The 22,250-nt window shown below is 42.7% G+C and overlaps 1 protein-coding gene across 2 annotated transcripts in view; it reads left to right on the top strand.

Annotated features, from left to right (window-relative positions):
- SLC9A6 (solute carrier family 9 member A6) overlaps positions 1 to 22,250 on the top strand; it is a 48,541-nt gene that overhangs the window by 11,162 nt on the left and 15,129 nt on the right. The window contains exons 3-9 of one of the 2 annotated variants that reach the window (XM_063432027.1): positions 9,607 to 9,684; positions 11,423 to 11,499; positions 12,351 to 12,463; positions 13,577 to 13,682; positions 15,965 to 16,111; positions 18,701 to 18,801; positions 20,372 to 20,460. In XM_063432027.1, the coding sequence (XP_063288097.1) occupies positions 9,607 to 9,684; positions 11,423 to 11,499; positions 12,351 to 12,463; positions 13,577 to 13,682; positions 15,965 to 16,111; positions 18,701 to 18,801; positions 20,372 to 20,460 (711 nt within the window). Of the gene's footprint in view, positions 1 to 9,606; positions 9,685 to 11,422; positions 11,500 to 12,350; positions 12,464 to 13,576; positions 13,683 to 15,964; positions 16,112 to 18,695; positions 18,802 to 20,371; positions 20,461 to 22,250 lie in introns of both variants that reach the window. The other variant, XM_063432026.1, reaches the window with a different exon arrangement.

The following is a 22,250-nucleotide window of genomic DNA, read 5'->3' as shown; positions in this document are numbered from 1 at the left end:
TTCTCTTAGAAACCTTATGCTCAATTTCACGAACGATAGAATTTGGGGTCACAGTTTAGATAATCTCTGCAGTTGTACAGAAATATAAAACAGAGCTTGATTTTTGGATTGGTTTTACATTTGAAGACGTAGTGGGTACCCACAAGAAAGGGTTATGAGGGATTTATTAATATTTATTTTTGTGGGGTCCCTTTTGTATACACCGTCTGATTTGAAATAGGGTTGAAGTGTGCAAATATGGAATGTCTTAGATGCACATTCAGCCAAAACAATTGAGTCTCCCCCTGGGCAATTTTATGAGAAAAGCTCTTATAGAGTGATAACATAAAAAGAAACATTGTTACCAACAAACCATAATTTATTTTTGCTTTTTCTCCGGGGATTCAAGTTAGAAACAATTGTTACTTGTAGCTCACTCTGCTAATAATTATTTAGTTCACACTAAGAGGAATCAAATCTTTTCTATCTGCCTACACATAGTATTGTAAATACTTATTTATTTATTATTTACTCCTGATTTTGAGCATAATGTTTTTAACCTCCCTGGCGGTATGATTATGTCAGGAATTTTGTACCAAAAGCGGTACCATTTTTTTGCATGGAAATTTGGTGTTCTGTATTGTAGGCCAGTAATTACTTTCTTAAACCTGACCAAAAGTACTCTCAGATGTGATAAAGTTCGAAACATAAAATCATGAATTATAATCTAATAAATAATATACCGGTTCCCATTTTCTGTTCCTGGAAAACTTGCTATGCAGAGTAGCTGTCTGCTGCTCGTTGTAGCGATTTGTCTCCGTGACAATCTTTTCAATGACGTCATCTGTGAGAAATAATTTTAGGTATGCCAAAGGATCATTGTGCTCAACGTCTACCTTCATCCCAGGTGATCCAGTAAACGGAAATCTTGGCGGCGGTACCTCATCCATACCGCAATCAATAAGGCACCAAGTGCGCACATCACTGAGCTCGGGTGCAGAATCGTCGCTGTCGCCACTTCTCTGGTCACTGTCAGAGTTGGATGACGAATCTTGCCACGAATCGCTATCGCAGTCGCTCAATTCTGCGAGGGGCTCTGTGCCGCTGTCACTCATCTGATCCAAACCCGCTTTGGAGATGCTAAAGTGAAGCTTTGATGCCATGGTAAAAAATTTATTTTATGGGCAGAAATTACAGCAAAAAGGGCAGTGTAGGATGATCAAATTTCAAATCTGAGGTGATACTGTGTCAAATCTGAGGTGATACAATGTAATCTGACAGGATTTCACTGTATCACCTAACTTTATGTGTGTGTGTCACTTTTATGCTTGAAACATTTGAATTACCCGCCCAGTTCCGCCCCCATGAGCCTCTGCGGCTCACAGAGACGGAACCAGGAAGTCAGATGGAGGCATCCGCCGGGGCTCTCACCGGCAATCACAGCGCGGGGACATAGCTGGATCGCAAGGAGAAGGTAAGGAGACTCCGCTGCCAGCTCTGTTATCTACCCCGAGCGTGACTCGGGGTTACCGCTTTTGGCAGCGAAAATTAACCCCGAGTCACGCTCGGGAATACCGCTAGCCTGGTTAACAGAGAATGTATTAAAGTTTATGTTTTAAATAATTTAATGTCCTGATAATCTCTATACAAAAGACTTGTATAAGTACTTTTAGGGTTAACGCTCATAATTAAGCTTGAGATGCAGGACATGCTCGGATATATGTATCACTGGTGGTGTGTTGGTTTGTATGTCTTTAAGGACGATGGTCAGGTGTATCTAATTTTTTAAACTTTAACTTTATACATTTGGTCTATGTAACGGGACTGCAATATTAAATCCCCAGATCTCCGCTGGTATAGAAGGTAATATCCCAAATCCCCCAGTAACCAGACGAAACACCATTCAGGGAGACAACTGCCAATTTAATAATGGCTCAAGGAGTTAACTGCCAACTGTCAACTTTTGAAAAATGTTCTTAAAGTGGTACATACATATTGAACTGAACAGATACAGGCATTTAAACAGCAGGGAGAAGGTTTAACTGAGGGCCCACAGGCAAATACATGAAAAATCCTTCACAATGGCCCCCCTTTTTCTCCCTGCTCCGGCAACTCGGTTGGACCTTTCCTGGTCCAATAGGGTTGACGGGTCTTTCCAAAGTTTTTAATCTGAGGCCAAGTTCGTTTGGCGCGACAGTCCATCAGCATTCTCGTTTTGCTTGCCTGGGCGATAATGAATAGTAAAGTCATAGGGCTGTAACGCCAGGCTCCAGCGCAGCAAACGGGCGTTATCCCCTGAGACCCGGTTGAGCCAAACTAGGGGATTGTGATCCGTGATGAGGGTGAAGGCCCGGCCATAGAGATAGGGTGTGAGTTTTTTGAGTGCCCATACCAAGGCCAAACACTCCTTCTCAATGGTGGCATAACTGACCTCCCTTGGCAACAACTTCCGACTCAGGTATGCCACCGGGTGCTCTCCCCCATCCTCTCCGATCTGGCTTAGTACTGCCCCCAGTCCAAACATTGAAGCGTCTGTGTGGACAATAAACCTTTTGTTAGGATCTGGGGTAACCAACACTGGAGCATTAACAAGAGCATTCTTTAGTGCTTGGAAAGCCACCTCGCATTCCGGGGACCACAGGACTTGTCGGGGTAACTTCTTTTTGGTCAGGTCGGTCAGGGGTTTGGCTAGGGCGCTATAGTCTGGTACAAAGCGTCTGTAATAGCCGGCTGTGCCCAAGAAAGCCATGACTTGTGTCTTGGTTTGGGGAGTGGGCCAATTGGCAACGGCCTCGATCTTAGCCGGCTCCGGCCGTTGCTTACCACATCCTACTCGGTGGCCCAAATATAGTACCTCCGCCATACCCAAATGACATTTGTCTGGTTTCAAGGTCAGCCCGGCCCCCTTTATCCTATCTAATACTACCCCTACATGTTCTAGGTGCGCTTCCCAGGTATCGCTATGGATGGCGATGTCATCCAGGTAGGCGCATGCGTAGTCCTGGAGACCTCCCAGTAATTGGTCCACCATCCGTTGGAAGGTGGCCGGGGCGTTCTTCATCCCGAATGGCATAACCCGGAATTGGTATAGGCCGAACGGGGTGATGAAGGCAGACTTGGGTATGGCATCTTCTGCTAGGGGAATCTGCCAATATCCCTTACATAGGTCAATTGTGGTCAGATACTTCCCTGCAGAGATACGGTCAAGCAGTTCGTCCATCCGCGGCATTGGATAGGCGTCAGAAACTGTTTTGTCGTTGAGTCGCCGGTAATCCACACAGAAGCGGGTTGTCCCGTCCTTCTTTGGTACTAGGACTACCGGCGAGGCCCAAGGACTTTCCGAGTGTTCTATTACCCCTAGCCGAAGCATCTCATCGATTTCCTTCCGCATCCCTTCTCGGACTGCTTCCGGAATACGGTAAGGGGGCTGCCTCAGGGGTGCTTGCCCTGGAGTCTCCACCTTGTGGACGGCTAGGAGTGTGTACCCAGGCTCCTGAGAGAATGTGACCTGTTTGGTTTCTAGCAAGCGGACAGCTTGAGCCCTCTCTTGTGGTCCCAGCTGTTCGCCTAGTTGGACTTTCTCTATCTGGGTCCTCCCTTCGTTGCTGCCCAATAGGTCGGGAAGAGGTAGTGTCTCTGTGTCTTCCCCTGCTGGTGCACAGATAGCGGTCACTTCCTCTGCCCGTTCCTGATAGGCCTTAAGCATGTTGATGTGAAAGGTTTGCTTCACATCCTCATCCTCGCAGCTAGCTATGGTGTAGGTGGTGTCGCATATCTGCCCTATAACTTTGTAGGGGCCCTGCCAGGCGGCCTGGAGCTTGTCTGTTCGGACCGGTCTTAGCACCATGACTTTTTGGCCGATCTGAAAGCTCCGGTGCCTAGCCCGTCGGTCATACCATACCCTCTGACGCTGCTGGGCCGCCCGGAGGTTTCCCTGCACCGCCTGGGCGAGTTCCTCCATGCGGTCCCGCAGTTCCAGCACATAAGGTACAACCGGGGTCCCCTCAATCTCCGTCTGACCCTCCCAGTGGTCCTTGATAAGATCTAAAGGCCCCCTCACCCGCCTCCCATATAGGAGTTCGAAGGGTGAGAATCCGGTTGATTCCTGCGGCACCTCTCGGTAGGCAAAGAGAAGGTGTGGAAGGAACCGCTCCCAATCCTTGTACGCCCCCGTGAACGACTTCAACATTTGCTTTAGCGTCCCGTTGAAGCGTTCACACAGGCCATTAGTCTGGGGGTGGTATGGGGAACTAGTCAGGGATTTAACTCCACAGACTTTCCATATCTGCTGGGTTACCTCGGCCGTGAACTGTGTACCTTGGTCGGACAGTACCTCCTTGGGAAAGCCCACTCGGGAGAATATCCGGACTAGCGCATCTGCCACCGTCTCAGCCTGTATGTTAGAAAGGGCCACCGCTTCGGGGTAACGGGTGGCGTAATCTACCACTGTGAGGATATAACGTTTGCCGGAGCGGCTAGGTTGGGCCAAGGGTCCTATGATGTCCACGGCTACCCTCGTGAACGGTTCTTCAATTTTGGGCATGGAGACCAGTTTAGCCTTTGGGTGGTCTCCCTTCTTACCTATGCGTTGACATATCTCGCACGTCTGGCAATACGCCCGGACGTCATCGGATACCCCAGGCCAGAAAAAGTTCTGGGTTACCCGATATCCCGTCCTGCGTATTCCCAAGTGTCCTGCCAGAGGAACGTCGTGCCCAATTCTCAATAACTCCCGCCGGTATTTCCGTGGAACTACCAGCTGGCGTTTTTGCCTAGGCCCAGGTGTGTTAACCCGTGTCTCAGTGAGCCTGTACAAGCGGCCTTTTTCCCAGATAAACTGTTCCTTCTCTAACCCCCCCATTCCCCGCCTGGCCTTCTCTCGATACTTTCTGAGGGAAGGGTCTCCGGTCACTTCCCGCCCAAAGTCTTCTGGGGTGTCCCAGGGAAGGGGTTCTATAGTCAGGGGTAGGTCGGGTTGGCTTACCTGGGTCTCAGTAGGAAGCGGGTGGCTCTCGGCAGCGCGACTTTGTGCTCTGGTGGTTACTGCGTGGGCCTCTTGAGCGGTGGTTGAGGCGAATGCCGAAGTCAGGGGCCCAATGTCATTGCCCAACACGACTTCAGAGGGTAAGTCTTTCATTACGCCCACTTGAACTTTGCCAGCTCCCGCACCCCAGTCCAGGTGTACTTGTGTGGTAGGAATGCGATACACTCCCCCCCCTGCCACTCTCACAGCAATTGATTTCCCCGGCTTCTCCGATGCGTTAATGAGATGTCGTTGTACTAGCGTGATGGTCGCACCACTGTCTCTTAATCCCCGTGCTGTCTTGCCGTTAACCATGACCAGTTGGCAATGGTGTTTCCGATTGTCTGTGACGGTGGATTGCACCATGAGGGCTTCGTAAAGGGTGCCCAATGGTTCTTCCTGACCCAGCTCCTTGGGACCCCAAGTCGAATCTACACAATGGGCTGCTGCTGGTGGTTGCTGGTACACAGGTCGAGACCAATTTGACCTGGTGTGGTTGACCATGGGGCAATTCTGTCGGATGTGACCCAGCTGTCGGCACCGGAAGCAACGTAGCTCGCTGACATCCTGTCGTGGGTAGCGAGAGTTAGAAGTCACCGGTCGGTTAGGGGGTTGGTATCGGGCTGCTGGTGGGTGTGATGGCACTGAAGGTTTTGGAGGTTGTACCCGTGGTGCGACTTGGTTAGTTTTGCGAGTATCCGCATACTCATCCGCCAACTTGGCGGCCTCTGGTAGAGACAGGGGCCTGCGGTCTCTCACCCAGTCTTTGACATCCGCCTGGATATGGTTGTAAAACTGTTCCAGGAGTATCAGTTGCAAAATCTCCTCCGCGGTGGCGGCCTGGCTACTGTTAACCCAGTTCGAGGCCGACAGGGATAACTGGCATGCCCATTCCACGTAGGAATCTTTAGCGGTTTTGCGTGAGTCCCTGAACTTCTGTCGGTAGGACTCTGGGGTTACTGCATAACGGGCCAGGAGTGCTTCTTTAACCCTGGCGTAGCTATGGATCTCCTGTTCTGGTACAGCCCGGAAAGCATCAGAGGCTTTGCCTGACAGCTTTCCTGACAATATTGAAACCCATTCTTCCTTAGCTATCCGGTGCAGGTTACATTGCCGCTCAAAATCTGCTAAATAGTTATCAATCTCACAGTCTTTTTCGTCAAAAGCTTTAAAAGCGCTGAACGGAATTTTCTTTGTATCCGCTGTGTTGTACTCACTGTTTGGGGAGTGTGCTGCTTCCTGCTGGACCGCTGCCAGTTTTAATTGTAGCTCTGCGTCTCTTTTTTGTTTAGCCTCCTCCGCTAAAAGGCTCATTACTTTCAGAATAATGTCAGCCGTTGGGTTCGGACCGAACCATGCTAGTTTCTCCCTCATTTCTTTGTTGGCTGGTGATTCCTCCTCCTGAATCACTGGTGTCTCCATCTCTTGTACAGCTGGCATTGCTGCAACCAAGTTCTCTCGGTCTAGCTCCATTAACTCTGCTATAATGACCTGCTTGGTTTTGTTGCTAGCAATCCTTCCACGAGCTTCCAGTAGCTCTTTCAGTGTATCTCTTTTAAGCAGGGTGTACCAGCCTTCCATTCACTGTTCCCAGTGTCTGCTTGGAAAGCTTGTTGTAACAGAAGTAGAAGGGAAAATCCCGCCGCTGCCAACCAGTTGTAACGGGACTGCAATATTAAATCCCCAGATCTCCGCTGGTATAGAAGGTAATATCCCAAATCCCCCAGTAACCAGACGAAACACCATTCAGGGAGACAACTGCCAATTTAATAATGGCTCAAGGAGTTAACTGCCAACTGTCAACTTTTGAAAAATGTTCTTAAAGTGGTACATACATATTGAACTGAACAGATACAGGCATTTAAACAGCAGGGAGAAGGTTTAACTGAGGGCCCACAGGCAAATACATGAAAAATCCTTCACAGTCTAATTTTTGTTTTGCCTCTGGGTTTGTATGGTCTTTACAAAGACATGTGAACATGTTTTGTAAATAATGGTGCCCCCCACCTCCCCAGGTGTCAAATCTATTTTTTTTTTATATTTCTGTGAGCTTTGAAGTTGCTACTTAGTAAATGAATGAGTGAATGCGCTGTATCTTCTTTGTAATCTATATGTTAAGAATACACAAGATCCAAGGGTTACTCCAACCCTTTCGACCTTTGCCTTTGGGGGCTTACAATATATTGGGCGTTCTAAAAGGCACCCCCCACCCAAAATAAAGACACCCGGCGCTGTAATCCAGCCGGACGAAGATCCCAGCACCAATCTCCCTCCCTATCTGAAATAAGCAAGGGCATTGCGTGGTCCAATCACAAGCTTCTCAAGAGAAAAGCCAGTGATTGGACTTTTTCTCCAACACAGAGCATGGAGTAACCTATTAATAATGTCCTCCTTTCCAGCACAGCCATGTGAAGGTAGAATAAAAGAAAAAAAAATGGCAGATAACTAGTATTTATCTAGCGCCTTTCTTCCAGTGGGACTCAAAGCACGCTCTCGGAATTAACCAAATCGTCCGCTAAATAGTTATAAATGTTACTATTACCCAATTAATGGTAATCATTTTGTCAACCTCGGAAGGATGAAGGACTGAGTTGACCCAGACAGGATTTGAACCTGTGACCTTGCATTTTTGAACCGGCTTTGTAGTCAAGGAATCTACAAACTGAGCTACTTCACCAAACTACTTCTAATGGGTAGATAGAAGACGAAGAAAATACTGTGCTGGTTACCACAAAACCACTATGTTCCGGCAGAGTATACAAATCATTGCAGCTTTATTAGTAGGAATATAATCAGCATGAGGAACTGCACCACATGGGGGAGCCAAAGCCTAGCATGTTTTAGAACCAGAGGTCCTTACTTATAGTGTCTTCCTTACTCATTATTATTATTATTATTATTATTATTGCCATTTATATAGCGCCAACAGATTCCGTAGCGCTTTACAATATTTTGAGAGGGGGGGGATGTAACAATAAATAAGACAATTACAAGAAAACTGACAGGAATAATAGGTTGAAGAGGACCCTGCTCAAATGAGCTTGCAGTCTATAGGAGGTGGGGTATTAGAAACATTAGGATAGGAAAGAAACTCATACGTCCTTTCTATGAGTAAGGACCTCTGGGTCTGAAATGCATTAGGCTTTGTCCCCCCCGCTCCCCCAAAAACCGATGCTAGTAAAGATGTGACGATTTTCTGTAAATTGCTGGAGCATGGTGTTTTTGTGGCCAGCACAGTGCTTCAATTTTTTTATTCCATGTGAAGGATCATGGTCCCTCTTTTACTCCTAATCTGTTGGTCCTACGAAGGAGTAACCCCTGGTGTTTAATTTTTATATATATATATATATATATATATATATATATATATATATATATATATATATATATATATATATATATATATATATGTATGTATGTATATATATATATATTATTTTTGTTGAAAAGTCAAGGCTGACAACCTGCATAACAAATATGATTTAGTTCTTATTGTAATACTGTGCTGAGAGAGGTATACACTGATATTGATGATAAATAGTTACAAATTAAGTGAGGAAAAGTAATAAATGTTAATATTACAGGAAAATACAGACCATTTGGGGTTTAGAGTTTATGGTTGATAGTGTAAAGTTTACATTTCCTAAGCAAGAGCAGAACATATCTACGTAGAGCGAGAGGGGGGGGGGGGGGGGCACGGAGGGGAGTGTTTTGTAGGAGGAAATAGGAAAATTAAAATGTAGTTAAAGGGAGGAAACATAATTTGTTTGGACATTGGAATTAAGGAATCTCTTATAACTTCAGTTTCTATTTCTTGACACAAGCCCGAACATCTTCATCGAAATAAGGTCCCTGGCTCACTTTTAGAGGTTAAACCACCATTCACAAACAATTTAACCCCGAAGTCTGTGCTCCAGTGCCAGATCTCTCTCCTCCTTTTCTATCCATTTGATGGGAAGCTTTAAAAACTCTCAGACAGTCAGCGGGTCCCTATTCACAAAAACGACTTAAGAAAAATACATACCTTTCTCAAGTCATTTTGTGAATGGAGAGTCATTGATCGGCTGAGTGCATCAATCGTAATCTTCCGTTTTGAAGCTTTTCAGCAAACTGAAGGACAGTGGGCAGAGAGAATCCAGTGCTGGAACACAGCCTTTGGGGTTAAACCATTCACAAGCCGTTTAACCCCTAAAGGTGAGCCATCACCAGGGACCTCATGGCATCGTAACAAATTATTTTTAATTAGGTTGTTATGGTTCCCAGAGTGTTCCTGTGAGGATTGGTATTTTTGTTTGTTTTTTCAGTTTATTTTTGTATTATATCTTTATTTTCTTGGAAGTCTTGTGCCATGTCAGGAAAACTTTTTGGAACCGCCTCTAACAACAAATTCATCTAAAATATATTGGACAATTTTCCTGTTTTTGTGCCAGTGTATTGACATTGGCTAGTGCTGCAATTACTCTGCCTTTCTAATGAAAACACTTGTATAACAATTTTATACATGTCCACTCAGTGTATGTGTTTTATTCTAAATGTGTTATTGACTCTAAGAAAATAGCATATTAGATCTGAATCAAAAATGTACTTTCTTCCTTTATTTTCAGGTTACATTTGATACCGAGGTGTTTTTCAATATTCTCCTTCCGCCCATTATATTTTACGCTGGTTATAGCTTGAAAAGGGTAAGTAGGTGAAATGGTCTCCATGTTTAAATCCCACATAGAATGTAAACCGAGGTTTATTTACTAAACTGGGAATTGTCAGGAAATAAAAAATGTTTACTTTGTTTATGCAACCCTTGTCATACCTTCCTGCATGTAATGTGCACCTCCTAAACACTTCCTGTAAAGTGAGATCTAATATCTACACTTCCTTTACTTCACAGTCTGTTTAATTTAGAATGTCATATCTCCTGCTCTGTTAATGGCTTGCTAAACATCCTGTGTGTGATTAAAATTCAGTGTACAGAGGTGGAGATAAATACTTCTAAAGCAAGTGAACATCTGATTTGAAAATTAAACCACTAGTCTCTGTACAGCTGTTTTACCCCATCTATCTGTCTACATTCCTTGTTCTTCAACAACCTGACTCTACCTTGTTAGTCTAATGTATATGTTTACGAAAGTATGTGACATACATATTAATCTAGCGATGTCCTTTTGGATACATTACACTATTCTTTCACCTTCTGTGTCATTATACCTACTTACTGGGCTGGATGTATGTTTGCATGAACATTGTTCTTGTTCCCATAAAACTCTATTTCCTCTTTTTACATGTACCTGTATATTTTGCTTATCTGTTTCTCAATGTTGGAGATTGTAGTTACCAAAAATTTTAATATTAGTATATTTCTAGTCAGAGTATATGTGGCAACTGGAAGCTGAGTTTATTTGTTGAAACATCTAAGTGTATATAGTGTAACACATCCAGAGCTCGTCCAGTGAGAGTTCTAAGGAAATTATATGTTAAAACCATCAATTACATGTGGCTTTTACTGTTTGAAATAAGACTTAGAAATACAATTCCATCATCTTCAGATATTTGCCTTCTGAACCATATAACTTCATACACCATCAGTGTTATTGCTACATGAGATGTGTTTGCGTCTGTTTTATTACAACAGCTAAGTATTGCACCTCCGTTCTCTACACATAACTATTCTCTTCCTCTTTTTAGTGTTATGGATTTTTATATGGTGAAAATGCTATTTTGATATTTTGGTTTATGACTCATTACCACAAACGTTTTGCTTGTTTTGCTTCCAGTATTTGTAGTTCCTTATTGCTCAAACCTGTTCTGTTAAAGGTACAAGTTTAATAGATTTAAATATTGCTTAAATATGTTTTTAAAATGTGGAAGTTTTTTTATTGAAGTCCAAAATAAGCTACGTACTTGAATCCAAAACATAATGAAATAACGTGATTTATTCTGCTGTATGCAGAGGGTTAGATTTTTTTTCGTGCTGTTGATAAATTTTATTTTAATATATTTTTATTTTATTTATTTTCATACATATAGTATCTGTGGGTTTTGCCTATTCTGCTTAGTGGACAGGCAATTTTTCACTACAATAAAATATGAACATATTTAAAAACAAAAAACAAACAAAAAAATAAAACTCCCGCCACTCATGTTTTTTTTTTTTTTGTTTTGTATTTTTTGTTCCAAGTTCAGCAGTGGGGTCCCAGGGTTACATTTCAAATTCATTCTTAAAGTGGTATCAAATGACTATGAAGGCTATAATGCAGAATTGCTTAGACACCAACTGAAGATTTCAAAAAACTAAATACATTTATATATATATATATATATATATATATATGTCCTTTTGATACATGCAAATATTATTGTAATTTTGTTTGTTGTTTTATTGGATGGAGTGAATGTCTAACTGGGTGTGATCATTGTGTGTTCTAGAGGCATTTCTTCAGAAATTTAGGCTCCATTCTCGCTTATGCATTTCTTGGCACAGCAATATCCTGCTGCGTTATAGGGTGAGTACTCTGGTTTTTTTTTACCATACGTCTTAACTGGCTTATCGATTTGAGATTAATAGGTATATTCTTTTGGGAATTTTAGTTAATATGCTGTATGTATATGTAGGCTGCATAAGATGCAATTACAAATAAAGAAAATGTACATTTGCATGGCAGACTTTCTAGCATTAAAGGGATTCTCTAGTGCCAGGATCACAAAGCAGTTTTCCTGGCACTATAGAATCCTGCTCCCCATCCTACGTTGCTGAAAGGGTTAAAATCTCTTCAGACACTTACCTGAATCCAGTGCCGATGTTCCTTGGTGCTGGGTCAGGCTTCGCCCGTGCTCCTCCCCCACCGAAGTCAGCTGTCAGGGGAGATCTATTGCGCATGCGCGGCAATGTCCGTGTTCGCATTAGGATTTCCCCATAGGAAAGCATTACTAAATACTTTTCTATGGGGATTCCGATGCCGCTGAAAGTCCTCATGTATACCGTGAGGACGTCCAGTGTCGTTTAGACGCCCAAAAGTCATCGAAGCACCCAGAAGTCCTTCTAGAGGGGGGCTGGCTTGTAGACAGCCACTAGAGGAGGACTTAACTTTGCAAGGTAATTATTTCAGTTTCTCAAACTGCAATAATTACATACTCTGAGTTAAGTGACATATGGGACATTGCACCCAGACCACTTCAATCAGCTGAAGTGGTCTTGGTGCCTACAGTGTCCCTTTCAGCTATAGTTGCTATGCTTCTAGGAGTGCTCCTTTAATGCAGTTGGAAAAGAAATGTGTGATATGAGGGAGCAAGTAAATCATGTTTTCTGGACAGTGCAACGCACCTGAAATTCTGTTTTCATCTCTTGCTTTCCCAGATCTCTCATTTATGGCTGTGTCAAACTGATGCAGGTGACAGGAACCCTCACAGGAAATTTTTACTTCACAGACTGCCTATTTTTTGGTGCTATTATATCTGCAACTGACCCAGGTGTGTGTTAATGTGCTACTCCGCTCATCATTAATATACAGCAGGTTTTAATTATCCTCTAGAAGGCTTTTTAGCAGGTCTTGTTATCTGATCAAATTTTACACTGATTGTTATAATGTGCCCTTTGTTTTGTATCTGCTGTTTATAAAGCATGAGTATATTTTGCAGAGTTTTTTCAGTAGCTGAGGTGTTAAAGGAAGACTCAACGCACCATCACCACTACAGAGAGCTTTAGTGGTTATGGTATTTTGTCACCACCCCTCCCTCCCAATGTGCGTTGTCAAACTGTTCTAAAGGTTTGATTTCTTGCTGGGGAATGGTATGACTTCTTACTGGAGGTCCGCCGGATGCTGCTCCTTGTCTTCTTGCAGCCAAAAGTGAGAGCTGGAAGCTCCTATTGGGTGTCTCCTTAGCTTTCCTGAGATAAGCCCTGTTGAGAAGGGCCAGCTCATTGGCTGAGAGGATCAGCTGATTGAGTCCAGTCAATAAACTAAATGCTGTACTGTTGAGTTTAACTCCGGAGCTTCCAGCTTTAAGAAAGAAGGGTTTGACACTTTAAATCACTGTAGTGGTCATAGTGTTTGATGTAACCTTTTAAAATAAGGAGCCCGCCAAGAATTGTTAAACAGTGACTTTAACTAAAATTGTACATGCATTTATTATGATCCCTGATCGAGGCAGACTGTATGAGATGATGTGTATAAATGTGTTTATTTGGGGGGAAAAAAATGGATTTCAAGTGCCCACGCCTCTCCTCCCTTCCCCCCATTTTTATTTTATAAATAGATCATAGAATAGATAGAATTTCTTTCAGGGTTATACTCACAAAAATTCACTTTATTTGTGAGTGAAGTATCAAATTCTAAAAAGAAAACGTAACTCAGAATTGCTGGTAGCAAAAGCATGTTTTAAACAATATCTGGAAACCCGCCTCTTAATTTAGCCCTGGCTCCAGATTGTTTTATATCAGAGACATGTGATTAGAACTGGAAAATATATAAAGCTACGTCAAAACCTCTCTTTACCACAAACCCACAGATTTCGCCCTATGAAGAAATCCAAAGACTATTTTAAACCAGCTAACCCCATGTGTATTTCTTTGTCTGTTTCCAGTGACTGTTCTTGCTATATTCCATGAGCTTCAAGTTGATGTGGACATGTATGCCCTTCTGTTTGGAGAAAGTGTCTTGAACGATGCAGTTGCCATAGTATTGTCCTCGTAAGTCACTTGTTTCCCCCTCCCTACTTATATTGATTGACTGTATTTATTTTGAAACTTCTGCCTCATATTTTGGAATATATACTGTATCCATGCTGCTGTGGTTTTTCCCACACTTGTGGTTGTATTTGGAATTATTCTAAGAATAACCAGGATACCAATAAGTGCTGTAACCTCAAAAAGCAGCCGTCACCTTTTCAGTGGATGCCATTCAGGGGGATCGGTCACTTCCCAGGATTTGTACTATTATATTTACTTATCCCTTTATTGGAAAAAACTAAATGGAATGTAACAATCCACATCTCTTTATCCAGTAACTGTACACCTCCATCTTGGTTCCTGTTATTCGTTGATTCAGTGTTTTATTTTTTTGTTATTATCAAAGTGTTGCCGACAAGTTTCAGTCTTTTTTTTTTTTTTTGGCACATTTTTGGTTTCATCTGGTTTTCACCCTAAATGTCATATTTGAATATGTGCCATTTTTAAATATATGCCACTTTTTCACTGACTATGGGGATTTACGAGTTTTTCAGCAAAACATAGCGCAATTTTTCTGCTACTTTCAATTTGGCAGACTTTTGAAATGGGAATTTCTGTGAAAACCGTCGGAATTTACTATTAAGAAAAAAAGTAACTTTAAAGATAATTTTAATAAATGCTATCAAAATAAAATAATCCTAAGCTCTATTTTTCAGAACACTTTGATATATATCTGCTGTTGTTTCTGTTTCTCCTTCTTCCTTACAATGTTGGCATTGTCTGAACTGGATTGTGATAAAATTTGCTCATTTTCTTTCATATAAATTTTAAAAGAAAACTCAAGCATCACATGGAAAAAAAATGGCAAAAACTAAAACGTTATTGGTGGGTTTACATGTTTTATTCAGTGGTGTAAATGCCAGGAAAGTGATTGCTCGATAGATTATTTTTTTCTGTTTGCGGTGCCTTCACCACCTGGTTCTGAACTCTTTTAAGAGTGCATCCTATGGATCGTTTTTCCCATGATGCTGTGTGTGCACATGGTGTCCTGGGATATCAACCGGTTTACTTTGTGCGGTGACATCCTCGTGTATGATGTAAATCATTATATGAGAGAGAGGTGTTTGATAAGAAGTAAAAAAATAAATAAACAATAGCCCAAACCATAGCTAAATTTCATTTCTATGGTGTGCAGAAATACGAGAGCTGACGTTTTATTTGGAAGGTTGAGTGGGTCAGTACCTCTTCCTGCTTTAGTGTGTATAACTTGATAGAAAATAAAGCCATTGAATGTATATCCAAATGGTGAGCCACTCCTTTTGTTGAGAAAATCCCTGGCAGTGTAGCTGGAGGAGCCATCGTTCTCTGTCTAGTTTCACAGATCTGTCTTCCCTATGGTATGTTGTGTTCTAATCCTGATACACACTGCCAGGCTTTTTTTTGTTTTATTGAAACACCCTGTGTAACACAGTGTGTCTTCCCTCAGGGATGCTCTACTTTCATTCTGACACATGGTATCAGGATGTGATGTCTTATCTCAGCACCCTCTGTAATACAGTGTTCCTTCAGAGGAAAGCATGAAACAATATATGTGTCATTGGATCCAAAGCTCTCAGGCCTTCCGGGGCTCCTGTTTTTACTTACCTCTTGTTCCTCCTTTTATCTAGTGTATAGAGAATACTTAGAGAAAAATGGAGGTACTCTTTGCTAATTATAAGTTATAAAAGAAACCAAAAACACAATTGTTCTCTTCACCCATCTAGACCTGAGTTTTTCCTGGAGCAGAGTCTGTGACAATACAATGGAAATTGTTACTTGGGCTGGTTTGCTAGAACTGTCAAGTAAACACCAAGGAGGAGTCTGAGATAAATCTGAGATTATTTTTAGTGAACTATAATCTCAGTTCCCTGTTGCCCTAGGTGATTGTGCATACAGTTTAGCAAAATGGCACATACCCCAAGCAGGAAGTCTGGTCTAAGAATGGCTTGTTTATTAGGGACCACAAAACCTTTTTTTTTGTCTTTGATTATATCCTGCTAAACAAATAGACTTTTTTTTGTCTATCAAACTTTTCAAGGGTTCATCTTTCCTACCATTATCATAATCTCCTTTTTAAAATCGTGGATTCCAATTTGACCTTTCAGCCTCTAGCTCTATGAATGGATCTCCCTGACATGCACATACAAGGCAGTATCAGAGCCTTTACTGTTTAGCATATGCTAAATGATTGACATAAACGGTAACAGTAGATCTTCAATGTTTGAGGCATGAAGACTTTCTTTAAAATGTATCTTTCCCTGCAGATCAATTGGAGCGTATCGTCCCGCTGGAGAAAACACTCACACATTTGACATCACCGCAATGCTCAAGTCTGTCGGAATATTCTTAGGGATCTTCAGTGGATCGTTCGCTATGGGAGCAGCTACTGGAGTGGTTACAGCATTGATATCCTTCTCTCCATAAATTTATATCTATGTAATATAATGGGGTCTTTTATCTACATATTACGTGTGTAATGTGTCTCTTTTGCTTCTTGCAGCCTAAAGGGACACTTCAGGCACCCAGACCACTTCTGCCCATTGGAGTGGTCTGGGTGCCAACTCCCACTATTCTTAACCCTGCAAGTGTAATTATTGCAGTTTTTTATAAACTGCAATAATTACCTTGCAGGGTTAACTCCACCTCTAGTGGCTGTCTACTGGACAGCCAGTAGAGGGCACTTCCTGGTTCCTAGCACAGGAACCTGTGCAGAGCGTCGCTGGACGTCCTCACGCTGTGTGAGGTCCTCCAGCGTCGCTCATTTCCCCATAGGAAAGCATTGAAATGCATTTTCAATGCTTTCCTATGGGGAGTGCTAATGCCGCGCATGTGCATTAGGTCTCTCGGATGGTGGGCGGGATCATTCTCGCCCACCGGCCAAGCAGTCAGAAGGAGGAGTGGCGCGGAGGGAGAAGCAGTGACGTGGGACATCGTCGCTGCCTCAGGTAAGTTACTGAAGGGGTTTTCACCCCTTCAGCAACCGGGGATTGGGGGGTGGGAGGGAGGAGAGGGAACCTGCAGTGCCAGAAAAAAAACTGATTGTTTTCCTGGCACTGGAGTTTCCCTTTAACACTTACAATCTTAGCAAAGCATTAAAAGTCCCTTCTTCTCAAGATTCTTTTTTTTTTTTTTTTTTTTTTTTTTTTTACTTCTTTATTTTTTGTCGTGCATAAGCTTATAACAGATGGTCGTGAGGTACCCCAAAGGCATTCCTCCAACGCATTATACACATTTCAGTATAAGGGTACATGGGAAATCTAGCACAATTTTTGTTTAGAGGTATTTCAAGCAATAAACAATAGAGGGTTTAAACATCTGAATGTGTCTCTTAACTTCAGGTAACATCGCTGGCATTTCTATTCAGCTAATTTTGAGCAACTTCAAGTAACAGTCAGTTTGTGTGATACTGGCTTAGTCTAGCTTTTTTACAAATGTGGGTTACGAGTTTGAGATAAGGGTTACAGTAGAGTTAACATTGCAGGTACATTCACCTAATTAACATAAGACATACATTGCGCTGGCTGACTACATGAGAGGTAATCTAGGTAATCTAGTGCTGCACCTATGTGACATGAAACGCTTGGGAGACATGACAGTAGTCTGACTACCCACAGGGCACTTGTCTTGCTTGTATTAGGAGACTGCGGAGATAGGACAGAGACAATAATGGAAAAACAAAACAATACAGTGCTGCAGGGAACCACAAATCAGGGGATGCAAAACGAGTGTGATTAAGGACCATGTTCAGCTGTGGTGAAAAGAGTCCCTATGGTTGCAAAAATCTTCACCCGATGCCACTCACGTGCTGAAGTAGATAGTCCCTTCTTTGGGTGGCACGTTTAGCTTCTCCCTCACAGCCAGAAGGTGGAGCTCTGTCTCGCCAGGGCACCCAAATAGCCCAGGTCTAAGGCTGCTATCCAACGTGTTGTTTTTCCGGTCGGTGCCGCCAGCGGGTTTGCGCGGGTGTGGATGTCGGTGGTTGTTCCGATACTTGCCAGAGCTTTTATGGTAATGTCCTTTATGTGTTGTCCGCTTCCTTATTCCTGCGGTCGGCCCCATGTTTAGGTTTTGCCCTGCCCGTCTAATCCGAGGTCGGGTAGTGCTCGTTGCTTTGCGCGCCGGACCAAGTGGTGTCTGCATCAGGCTCTGCAGCTCTGTGTCTGCGCACATGGCCTCCGCCATCTTGGATCTAGGCCTGGGGCGTGCGCTGTGGTGTTTCTGAGTCCTGCTTCAGGGTGAGGACCGGGATCACCCCCCCGGTCCAGAGGGGGGGGAGTCGGGACCGGGTCCGCCGGCAGTATCTGTGCTTGTCGGGCTCCAGTGGGCAGGATAGTGGTGCGGCGGCCGTCCACTCCACTCACTGCCAGGTAAGGTCTCGCCTGTGGCCGCAGGGACCTCTCCCCTGAGGGACTAGAACTGCAGGAGCAAGCCTCTCCTCAGCTCTGGTAGCCCAAGGACATCGGGGGTCGCAGTCGCGGACCATTCACTCCCTCCTAAAGCATGGTTTACAGGCTAAAAAGGTCAAATTTAGCAGGAGCTGATCCGTCCTGCGACCGCTCAGCTCGGCGGCCCGGCCCCGCCCCCTCTTCTCAAGATTCTTTTAAAAGGTATTAATAGAGATTTAGAATTTATAGATTTTTTTTTTTTTGTCAAATTTTATTTTAAGAAACAGAAATGTACCATATGGACCAGTTTGGCCACGTTGGCAAACATTCAGTAATAGATGCAAGAAACGTATTGCATTGTGTATTAAATCACTGGGTGTATTCTCTAAAAAAAAAAAAAAAACTATAAAAATATATATGTATATATTTTGCAAACACAATGTTCAAAATCTCTAAAATAAATAAATAAATATGTACACATTTAATAGCCATACATAATCAGTTATTTTTTTGTTTTGTTCCTCATTGTGTTTTTGTGCTTAGGCTGTTGTTTTAGACTAAAACTCATTTTACAAATGTGTGTTCTGTATGAGCCTTGACAAACTTTTACGTCACAAAGTTCACCAAACTGCGTGAGTTTCCACTTTTAGAGACGGGTCTGTTCTTCTTGATGTCCTGGAGCACCTTTCTCCTTGCTGAGGCATGTGGTTACACAGGTATGAGGGGAAATATTATTTTCTTACCTGCAGGCAAGCTAAATCATTTCTGCTGCCCTGTACAATGCATTTTTATTTAATTTTCTCACCTCTCTGCTCTAAACCCTTAGGGACCGAGGGTATTTTTTCATAATAAGACCAGATTATTTCTTTTCCTAGCAATCCACATTTTCATGGACTTGGGTTTGGGAAGTTTGGGGATTTGGGACTGTTATACTTTACTTATCTCCAATGCTCCCTCTCACAGCGAGTGAGGTTAGGCTTGGACATTAATGGTCAATCAAAAATTAGATGACCAAAAGTTGAAAAAGTATTCAACTCTCCAAGATTTTCTCACTCTGGATTACACGATTCTATTCAAATTGTTTTGGTTTAGTTAAGAAAATCACGACAAAACAAACAACAATACAATAAATGTTAGTTCTAAATATGTTTAATGGCGAATTCAATCTTCTGTCCGTGCATTACCAACATACAATAATAACACATTGCATTGCTAAAATCTGTGATTCAACTGCATTCCAGGCTGCTACCCTGAATTTAAATTCAACTCCTTATCCGGATTATTTTTAGGAGTGCTGAAAGGTATGCTGAGCTTAATAAAAACCAAAGAATAAGTTACTTGCGCACTATTCCAGATCCCTATGCATATTTAAACAAATGGAGATTTTTAGTATCACTCCAATGGCCATCAGGTGTAAGCCCACCTACCAAGTCAAGGCAAACCTCTTAGGTGGGTCCTTCACTAACAATTCACCTTGCTTGCTTCAGCTTAAGGCAAAAGAAAATCTCTAATGAGACAGAGAGGGGTATTTTTCTAAACCCCTACATACTTACTAACCCTTAATAGGAAACACATGGGGTGGGCTGTAACATGGCTGTGTGATGCAAAAGGCAAATACACAAAATCAAGTCCTGCGCTCAAGCTCCCACTACTCCTGGGCGGCAGCAATGCTGAGCTAAATGTACTATTTAGTTTTGTGTTTTTAATTTAATGCAAAATTGTACAGTGACATGTATACACTATGTTCTGGCATTCCATATACCGTGAGTGCTTTTCCCATAATAAATTGTCGTACATCAATCATGAAAGTGTAAAATACTATTTGAAAAAAGGAACTAATGATACAGAATTGTAATAGTTTAGCAGTTGAATCTTAGACTAGAATTTCCTGTATGGGCAGAAATTACCTACTTCAGCTTAATGAGGTGTCATGCATTTAGAGTGTGTTTGTGTTTTTGTTTTTTGTTTTTTTAAATGACACAGAGAGTGCGATTGGTTAATGCACATACCTTTTTTTTTTTTTTACCCCTGTCTACCAGTTTTAACCTATTGGACATTGGTTTTATTTCTTGCCTTTCATCTTTTGAAGGTTGTTGAAATTAATGTCATTTCAGGAGACTGAAACTATGCATTGAGAACCTTGAATGCTTTTGGGTAAAAACTGCTCTCTATATGTATTTCCTAATTATTATAGTTCTCATTATGTATTATGTGTGTTAGAATTTCTTCTGCTGTGTTGGGAAATGGGTGATAGAGGATATTAACCATTATTGACTCTGTCTACAGGTGTTGTTGCAGTTTTGTTTTGTGGCATTACTCAGGCGCATTATACCTATAACAACTTATCAACAGAGTCTCAACTCAGAACAAAACAGGTATGTCTACTTGTATATTGTCTAGCAGTAGACTGCTTAGCTCCAGTCTCAGGCTGCACCGGTCAGTATTTCATTGATTGACAAGTCAGTCATTCCATTCTTTAAAAGAAGACGTAAAATACAGTGTTTAATGATTTTGTTAACCCTGCTCTCCCGATGAGAATTATTTTGTGTGATTTTAAAAAATTGGGTTATGGAGTGAGGATTCTGGTCTATTTATGTTAAAAAAAAAATGGGGTTATCGAGTGAGGATTCATAGCTCTCTCCCCTTGTCTTGTGCTTTTCTTAACACACATCTTCAACTGCTCTCTCTCTTCTGGTGTCATCCCTGCTGACCTTAAACATGCCACTGTAGTACCTATCCTGAAAAAAACCCAACATATCTTGACCCGTCCTCCCCCTCTAACTATCGTCCCATATCCCTGCTCCCTTTTTCCTCAAAGCTTCTGGAAAGACGTGTCTTGTTTCCTCAATTCCAACTCTCTCCTTGACCCTCTTCAATCTGGCTTCCGCCCTCTCCACTTTACGGAGACTGCTCTTATCAAAGTTACTAATGACCTAATCGCAGCTAAATCCACAGGCCACTACTCCATACTAATTCTTCTTGACCTCTCTGCTACCTTTGACACCATGTTCTCCTTCTTCAAACTCTTCAATCGCTCGGTCTCTGTGACTGTCCTCTTGTGGTTTTCCTCTTATCTCTCCCAACGTTTATTCAGCGTCTCCTTTTCCAAGGATACCTCCTCCCCTTGTCCTGACTCGGTTGGAGTCCCCCAAGGCTCTGTCCTTGATCCCCTTCTATCTTCTCTTTATACTGCCTCTCTTGGCAAACTTATGGCCTCTTTTGGATTCCACTTCCGCCTGTACGCTGATGGTACCCAGATATATCTCTCCTCCCCGGACCTCTTCCCTGCCGTCCTGCAACGTGTCACTGCTTGACTTTATTCCATCTCTGACTGGATGTTGTCCCGCTTTCTGAAACTCAATCTCTCTAAAAACTGAACTCCTTGTCTTTCCTCCACCTAATACTGATCCTATTCTCTTGCTCTCCCTTCAAGTCAGTGGTATCCACATAAGTCCATCCTTGCAAGCGCGCTGTCTTGGCGTCATACTTGACTCTGGCCTCACCTTTGAGCCTCACATCCAGTATGTTGCCAAATCCTGTAAAATCCAACTTAAAAACAAAGCCCACATCCGCCACTTTCTTACGCAAGATGCTACCAAGGGGCTTGTCCATGCTATAGTAATTTCCCGCATGGATTATTGTAACCCTCTCCTGATTGGTCTTCCCAAAAGCCTTATTGCCCCTCTACAGTCTAATGAATGCCACCGCCAGACTGATTTTCCTCTCTAGTCGGTCCTCTCACACCTCACCCTCCTCATTCCTTACATTGGCTTCCTGTATACTATAGGAGACAATTCAAAGTGCTAACCCATACCTATAAAGCACTGAATAATCTTAGCCCCTCTTATATCTCCTTACAGATCCATAGGTATGCCCCTTCTCGGTCTCTCTGCTCTGCCTGTGACCTTCTCCTGTCCATTGCTCGCACCCGTACTGCCGACTCGCGCTTGCAAGACTTGTCGCAGGCGGCTCCCTTCCTATGGAATAGCCTGCCTACCGCCATCAGACTCTCCGCTAGTTTCCAATCGTTTAAGAAGTGACTTAAAACCCATCTCTTTAGGAAAGTTATGGCCTCCCAGAGTAACCTCTACTTCACATACCTGTCTCTTGCTCTCTCCTAAAGGGCAGCACTCTACTCTCTCCTCCAACTCCGCTTTACTCCACC

This window comes from Pelobates fuscus, chromosome 9 (genome assembly GCF_036172605.1).
Source record: "Pelobates fuscus isolate aPelFus1 chromosome 9, aPelFus1.pri, whole genome shotgun sequence".
In the NCBI taxonomy this organism is placed as follows: domain Eukaryota; kingdom Metazoa; phylum Chordata; class Amphibia; order Anura; family Pelobatidae; genus Pelobates; species Pelobates fuscus.
Note: the sequence above shows the minus strand (reverse complement) of the source record. Positions and strands in the feature narration are given on the sequence as shown.